The sequence below is a fragment of the Anopheles nili genome, chromosome 3, assembly GCF_943737925.1.
Source record: "Anopheles nili chromosome 3, idAnoNiliSN_F5_01, whole genome shotgun sequence".
Classification (NCBI taxonomy): Eukaryota; Metazoa; Arthropoda; class Insecta; order Diptera; family Culicidae; genus Anopheles; species Anopheles nili.
Window position 1 is genome coordinate 64383769 of NC_071292.1, and position 7747 is coordinate 64391515.

The 7747-nt window shown below is 47.9% G+C and overlaps 1 protein-coding gene across 1 annotated transcript; it reads right to left on the reverse strand.

Moving 5' to 3' along the window:
- Positions 1-1221: 1221 nt before the first annotated feature.
- LOC128724820 (uncharacterized) lies at positions 1222-6120 on the reverse strand. Its single transcript, XM_053818541.1, has 4 exons — positions 6110-6120; positions 5231-5257; positions 1462-1648; positions 1222-1380 (listed from the first exon to the last, which is right to left on the reverse strand). The coding sequence occupies exons 1-4, from the start codon at positions 6118-6120 to the stop codon at positions 1222-1224; spliced, it is 384 nt and encodes a 127-aa protein (XP_053674516.1).
- Between the last annotated feature and the right edge of the window lie 1627 nt (positions 6121-7747).

Below are 7747 nucleotides of genomic sequence, written 5' to 3' on the forward strand. Positions count from 1 at the left end.
GCGTTGCCGAGTTCTTGGGCCGCTCGGTGTGCTGGATCGATGCGCCGCTTATCTGTCGTCGAATTATAAATAAATAAGCCCGACATTTCAAGCACACGTAATGCTACATTTTGGGGCGTCGGTAATAAATAAGTAATTTCGTTTACCTCACAAATTCGGCCTCGGCAGCCCATGCCCGACAAGCAGTCATTAATGGCCGCTGCAACAGGAGAGCAGGTTTCCACTACCGTATTTTGTTGTTGTCGAGAACACACCGCGCCCTAGAAGCGAATGGGCAGTTTAGTACACTTAAACTTTATTGTATGTTATAAAAGTGAAATTGCTTATTACGGAGCTGTTGATAGTTTATATCAATTTTAAACATGGTGTTTTGTCTATAATTATGGTTAGTTGATGTACAGAAAAATTATTTAAAATTTTTAAACTTCTTTATTATCATGCCAGTGATGAAAGAAACTTTTAATGCATCCAAAAAGATCCGTATCCAAATGCATCCAAAAAGAAATCCGTAACAAAGTATGTTATACTCTCCTCGTGACATACGATCACTTAGATATGCTTCTGTTGTAATAGTTATTGCACATGTCTACACAAAAAATCTGTTTGAAGAAGACTGTTCTACATGGTAGTTAATTTCATGCCTTATGAATAATGGTTACGTTTCATTCAACACCATCATTAGATGGGCCAATTCAATTAAATAAATGAGCAGCCCATCAAAACGTATCCTCCCTAATACGCAAACAGCGCACCAAGAGCCCAAACAACGCAAAAATCAACCCTAATCGAATGCACTCGCGCATTCGCTACCTGTTGCTGCACCGTTGCCAACGACGAGTGCATCTCGTTGCAGTTATCGATCCCGTTTGCCCTCGATTCGCAACCCAATCGAGGGGACCAATCGAGCCGCTAAACTAGGGCACCGGCAAAAAGGCCTCTCCAATTTGTCAATTCTCGTGTCACGTGCGATTATTTCGCATCAATTCGCACCAATTGCAATTCGAAAGGGGAATCCACACCGTTGTCGAGACCTGCGAGCAAACAAACGAAACGCAAACCATTTCTAATCCGCTTTCATTGTGTCCTTTTTTTGTGTAATTCAATAATTGCCCCGGAACGTGTCACTCGTCCATCGGAATGCATCGAGTGGTTTCGTAGTTAGGAGAGAGTTAAAAATAGAGCAATTTGCAAACATTGGGATGGATTTTTGAGAGAAGGTCTTTATTTGCAATATGCGTCACAATTGACGTAAAGTTTCCCCGACGAGGATGTCAGCACGATGCTGGTCTGCGTTGTGGCACCGAGTCCTCCACCGACGAGCTGCGCCTCGAACGGATGATGCTTCAGGTTGTTGTAGCAAATGACGTATAGGAGTGCGGTCTGTGAGGAAATTGAGAATGAAAAAAATAACCTCCAAAGCTACATCTCATTATGTTTCCCGTACCGATCGATTCTACTTACCGCCGGGACGAAGGTGAACGAGCGCGTGGTCACGTGCATGGCCGTTTTCACGTTGACGGTGTTGGAGTAGCAGATGGTGCCGGAGTACACGCCGAACGTGATCACGTTCGGGTAGTTGAGAGCTTCTGGTGGTTGGGCTCGAGTCTCCAAAACACCCAGCGAAAGCAGCGCCATCGCCAGCAGCAGCAGCACAAGTGGTGATACCCGGGAGAGCATTCCGGCGGCTCGTAATTGGCAGGACATTTCCTTTCGCGATCGCGATCGTACTGATGCGGGGTGAAATCGTGGGAATCAGTTTTATATCAGCTGGCTGGGGACACCTACCCTGTGCTACGAAAACGAGCAAAGTAGGTTACTGGAGTGGAAGCATTCGATTTTTTTTTCGTCTGTCGAAGCTCTCTTCCGCATTGAGGACGAAGTGCGACCGTGCGATACAAATTGGAATGTAAATTTGACGACAAAATAAGCTATTTCATACAGGGTGGTGTCGTTTACCCATGAACCTGTTGGGACAAAAAAAAACTTTATTTTTAAGCTGCTCAATTTTGCTCCACACATTTATTGCATACAAAAATCGGCCATCACTTTATCTTTGATTCCCTGGTGTCCATTAATTCGGTGGTCCATCGAGAAGAGACATGAAACGTAGCAAGAACGCCAAGGTTCCTACGCATCGAAATTGGGTCGTGTTTTTGGGTGTTACAATTTGCTTCGGCGGGTAATTATGATATAAATAGAGCCAGCGATTTGAGGAGTTTTTCTTGTCATTTCAATCTTTACCAGCGCAGGACCACGTCGTTTTCATTTCCTTCTGTACTGATACCAGTGTCCTTATGCTCCGCAATAAATCGATACCGTAACGCTGAAGAACCCACCCTGCGTCGTGCTTATCGCTATTGCAGTAGGCGTTGGATTCGCGGAACCAACGCCTCCGCTGATGACGTACGCGTTGACAGGAACGTGTGATTGTGCCGAGATCTGCATGTACCTCACGTTCATTTGGGCTGCCTGGAAGATGGAATTTTTGTCGCGTTTAGTTTTGGTTAGAGTATTTCTTGGTTTACCGAATCCTACCGTTGGAGTGAAGGATACAATCCTTAATGTGGGTGACAGACTGTGTCTACCTGACGAAACGGAAGCAGCGTAACAGACGGTCAAACTTGAAGATGGCGCCCCAAAGATAAACTGTCCTCCGAAAGACTTAGAAGTGCTTTCATTGGCTAATGCATAGCGGCTTGTAATTAGTAAAATAATCCCCAAAAAGTAGCGCATCTCGCAGTAGTACTCCATACACGAAGGAAAACTTAAACGTCTATTAAAAGGATACTTTCCAGAGTACCATTAAGCGCAATACGCCTCGACCACGGCACTGAGTCGTCCTCCAAAGTCGGAAGTGATCGAGATACTGATTGGGTTCGAAGGATCGCCATCCACGGTGCCTTGCACGATCTGCGCGGACAGGATATGGTGCGTTTTGGACCAAATTCGGATGAACTTTACGCGCATCTGTGGAAAGAGACAACGAAATTACAGGGTTATCATAAGAAAACCTAGGTCAAAGAGAAGTACAAACACACTCACATTGGGAGTAAACGTGACCTTCCGCTTGATCGGAACGAAGCTGAACACGTTCGATTTCAAAGACGTCAAGAAGCACATGCTAATGTTCGATTGTTTGGTCCCAAAGGTGATGGAGCTATCGAAAAGCTGTGAGTTTACGTGAGCAGCGAATAAAGTCATCCACACAGCAGCCAACCAGAGGGCAACTGGTACACGAAATCTTTCCAATCGGTGCATGGCTGGGGAAGAAATGGCCCCGTCTTTACGACAAAAGAGCACTTTTATACCAGCCGAAATCCTTCATTTGCCCCCGGGGGGTGCCAAGGTTCGTGCCGTGGCCCATTGAGCCACAAATAATAAAACAAACAGCTGAATGATTTCTTAACGTTTATTGATAAGTTCCTAAAAAAAGCTGTACATGAAGCCTGGCAACGGGAATTAAGCTCCACAGAAGATGCGAACGACCACATCCAGCGTTGTACCGTGAGCCGACGTCAGGACGATGTCCGTCTGCGTGGGGTTGGCCGTTCCGATGCCTCCGTTCACGATTTGGGCGTAGAACTTGGTGTGATCGTTCGAGAGCACTTGTATGTAGCGAACGTTCTTCTGAGCGGTCTGCGAAAAGATTCAAGGATATGTTTAAGCTTAGTTTGCTCGCGCTTCGAACACCACCACGGGGCTTTACCGTTGGGATAAACGAGACGGTTCTCGTGACCGGATGTAACCGGAAACCGCGCGAGTTAACCGTGTTGGTGTAGCAGATCGTTGTGCCAGGCATGATCGAGCCGAAGTAGAACTCGGAAGCGGAGATCACGGTTCCTGCCTGAGCTCGAACGCAAGGCAGAAGCAGCAGCATCAACGCGGCCAAGAGCGTGGTGAAAATCCGTAACCGTGCCTCCATGGTGCACTCCACGTGTCCCGGTCGCACTAAACCGAACCCGGATGCGGCGAGTGCATTTTATAAGCCGAAATAACCGCGAGCGATCGCTCGGTTGCTTTGACCCAAAAAAGCAAAAAAATTGCGACCCATAATAAGTTAGCGTAATTGAGGGCCACCCGTAGCAAAGGTGCCCGGACTTTGGTCGCATTCTGTCGCACGACCGGTTTCCAGAAGACATTCGGGTGTCTTCCACCGAACCACCGGATTGGGGCAGTAATTTCACCTGAGCGACAGCCAGCCGGATGGCGAATGGCGCACTGTTAACGGGTGCACACTTGTACGTTCGTCGCTTGCCGGCGATGAAAGTTTCCCGAACCCGATCGGGTGAAAACCAGTTCGGGGGATGTTGTTGTTTTTCTCGGGGCACGGTGGCAAATTACCGTGCGTGATAAATAAAGTTATTTGGATGGCCCCCTTTTCTGTTTCTTTTGCACGTATGCGCGTTTGCTGTGGGACGTGCTTTAATGTTCGAAATTAAATCGAAACACAATCAAGAAGCTGATGGCGAACGATCTGAGGAATGAATTGTCGCATTACGCTTGATGGCAAGATGCGATTGCGGTTAAAATTAAAACAATTTGTTCTGCGCTTTCTTTCGACAACAAGTGGGTTCTTTTTTCACTGCGATGTGATCCAGCTAGCGATTGGAAGGAAGCCTACGCCTGTTCGGAATTGGAAACTCTTTTCATGATTCGAAACTTGTCTTTGAATCCCTTGGAGAAGGAAAAAAAGACCTCAAATAACATGCCATCCTGGGCAGTAATCTTCCGCTCTGGCCCAAACAAAACGGCATCATTGCGCGTGGGGAGTTCGCTTGGGCAGATTAGCTTCTACCGCAGGATGAAAAGACCATCTCGAGCGTTGTCGTTTCCCCCCATCGGATCCCGGCCCAGGACAACACCGAGTCCCCAAGGCCATCGTTCTGCGATTTAAGATCGGCGTCCTCGCGCACGAATGAATCTTTTATTAATCCTTAGACCGGGAGGCTTGGCCCAGGCTGCCCGTTTAGCGTCTTATTTTGCGTTTCGTTGCTCCTAATTGTACCGCAGATTGGAATTGATAAGAAAAAGACGAACGGTGGGCCCGAAATTCCCCCGGCTGGTGTTTATTGTTATGGAAACGATCCCTGTTGGCATCGAAAACCGTGGGCCTTCTGGCCGTGCTTTGGCATGAACAAAACACGTCAAATGCTGTCCCCCTCGATGGCAAGTCGTCGAACGAATCACTGAACCGGCCGGGCAGGATACGAAATGACCCCAAGACGCGTGCCAGCGGAGGGAGCCGGAGAAGGACGCACTCGAAAGAATTCCAATTTAGCCACGCGTTTCGAAATTTAATTTGAATGCGAATCTTTTAATATATCCCGCCCGCTCGGGCCAAATTCCCGACTCGGACGGGATCACGGTTCGTCGCGGGAATTGGCCGCAGCTCGGTCGCAGCGACATAATCGGCCAAACAGCCACGTTTGAAGTGTGTGCTCTCGATTGCCCTTCCGCTGGGCATTGCGCAATTTATGAAATTTGAGTGATTTTCGGTCGGTGATCGAGCTGCGGTGTTGAGGTTATGTTTTTCCGGTTTCCCGGACTCCTTTCAATCAAATTCCGGTTCGTGCTTCTTAAGGCCACGTCCAGCTGCTGCATGCAAGCGCATTTTAATTCCCGTCGCAAAGCAAGGGTCGAAATTTGAATGTCATTGATCATGGAGGCAGTTTTTTTTTATTCAAACTCCGTCTAATATGCAGTACGACGAGACGGAAAAAACAAGCGGCAGAACTGACGGAAGCATGTAAAAAAAACACCGCCGATCCACTCAAAGAGGTAAGCTTCAACGGTTAGGCGGTAATTTTCATATCGAAAAGTAGCAGTGAACCGATGGAAAAAAACCTGATTCCATTTCCCGTTTCAACCTACCCCAAAAAGTGCGTCCAGATGTCGTTCCGTTCGTTTTTCGGTGCCGGTAGCCGGAGGAGATTTTTTTCTACCTATCAGCTCTCTAACTATCCTCTATAACTGATACCCTGGCGTATCGCGAACATTTGAATAAACATCGACCCCGCAGGACGAAAGTCCCCCCCTGAGAAAGGGTGCGTCACATTGTCTTCTCGCAACTGCCGTAAGATAGAGGACGATGGAAAAAAAAACGACGAACCCGTCCTCCATCGTGGCCAGTCGGTACGCACGGTACGATGACAGGGAGTATCAAACAAGCATAAAAAAATCTGTAACACAACCGAACGGGAGGAGAAAAAAATGCAACCGACACAAGGAGAAAAAAAAACGAGCCCGTTTTCCTGGAACCGGGGGTTGGTTTTAAGGACATCCGGACAGTTCTCCTAGTTCCGTGCGTGCGTGTTGTTTTAATGTACAGTTTTTTTTCTCCTGTGTGTGTGTTACATTCATGCTGGAAGTTTTCCACTTTTCCACGAGCCACGAGGACGCTAGGCATCGGGTTACCGCGTACGCGCGCTTTTAATCCTCAAATAAATTGCTACTCATCCAGTGGAATAATTTTTCGATCCATTCCCGAAATCGTCCGGGACCCGGATATGCAGATGGCGGCGTACCGGTTGCGTGTGTTGAGTGGGATTTTTTGTTGTTGCTTCCCGTGAGTTTGTCTGAGTCCTTAGACTGGGTTAACGGTCGAATGATATGAGGTCCACTTTTTTTTTCGCTTCTCCCATGGATCACATAACCGACCTTTCCGTGATGGAAAAATCAAGACGTTTACAGGATTTTTTTGTCCTTTTCTCGTAAATTAATGCCACATTGATAAGACCGATCACCGGTGCGGTGCAACTGGTTCCTTTTGGTGCAGCCACGCGGCGTTCGGGTGACAAATTACGTTTTAATTACCATAAACTGCCGCTACCCACTGCGACACAAAAAAGGAAGTTCATAAAATCCTCATCACTCCTCCGGCCGCGGTCGCTTTTTCCCATCCCAACCCTATGCATCCTTTCGTCGTACGCGTGCACCTTTTGCAAGGTGGCAAATCCTTCCCAAGTGAAAGTGAAAGTGAGTCAAGAACCTCGAGAAGCTTCCAGCCATCCCGCTGATTGCATTCATATTCAAATGCAATCCCGTCGCTCATGCATCGCTCCTTTCATGGGCAGTGGTGTTCGGATGGAACCGAAACCGGTGTGTGTGTGTGTGTGTCTCACACCGGGTGAGAAAAGGCCCCTTTCAAGAAAGCACCGCCTGTAACCAGCCCAGTGATGGGGTCAGCCCTCCGAAGTGCCATTAATTGAATATGGTAATTTAGGTCACGGGAAAGGAAGCGCCCGAGAAGCCGCGTGATTACTTTTCTCGCATGTCCTGAGCCCGGCTGTGGGCTTCTTTGGCGCACGGGAAGTGTAACAACTGTTGGATTTATTTGTGCCTTTCCACAGCACCAACTTTCACTTTCACGTCGCTGGACGGAAGTCCTGGGAAACCGTGGAATCCTTGAACGCTGACGGGCACAGAAGCGTGTATAAATCACTCACCAACCGATCAGCCGCGTTCAGCTGCAGCTGATGGATGGCTTTGTGGTGAAGAAAGCGCTGAGACTCGAAATAAAAAAAAAAGAAAAAACATACAGCAGAAGAACGCAAAAAAAGAAAATTAAACAAAAATGGGGCGTTGGAAGCGCCAGTTGCTTGACGATCCTGCGCCATCGTCCTGATCCCTCTTTCGTCCTGACCAACCAGCCACCACCAGCGTGCTTACGTAATGAGCTCCCCTTCGGCCGTTTGGCGATGGATTGGTGCGATTGTGCATAATTTCCCGAGGCATTATTGCCAGGGGT

Excerpts from the sequence above, each read along its gene's own strand:
- LOC128724820 (XM_053818541.1), bottom strand. Across the intron at positions 1,649-5,230 it reads TTCTCCGGCTCCCTCCGCTG|GCTGCTGCTGGCGATGGCGC; the intron begins GCACGCGTCTTG and ends ACCACTTGTGCT. Across the intron at positions 1,381-1,461 it reads CGTTCACCTTCGTCCCGGCG|ACCGCACTCCTATACGTCAT; the intron begins GTAAGTAGAATC and ends ATTTCCTCACAG.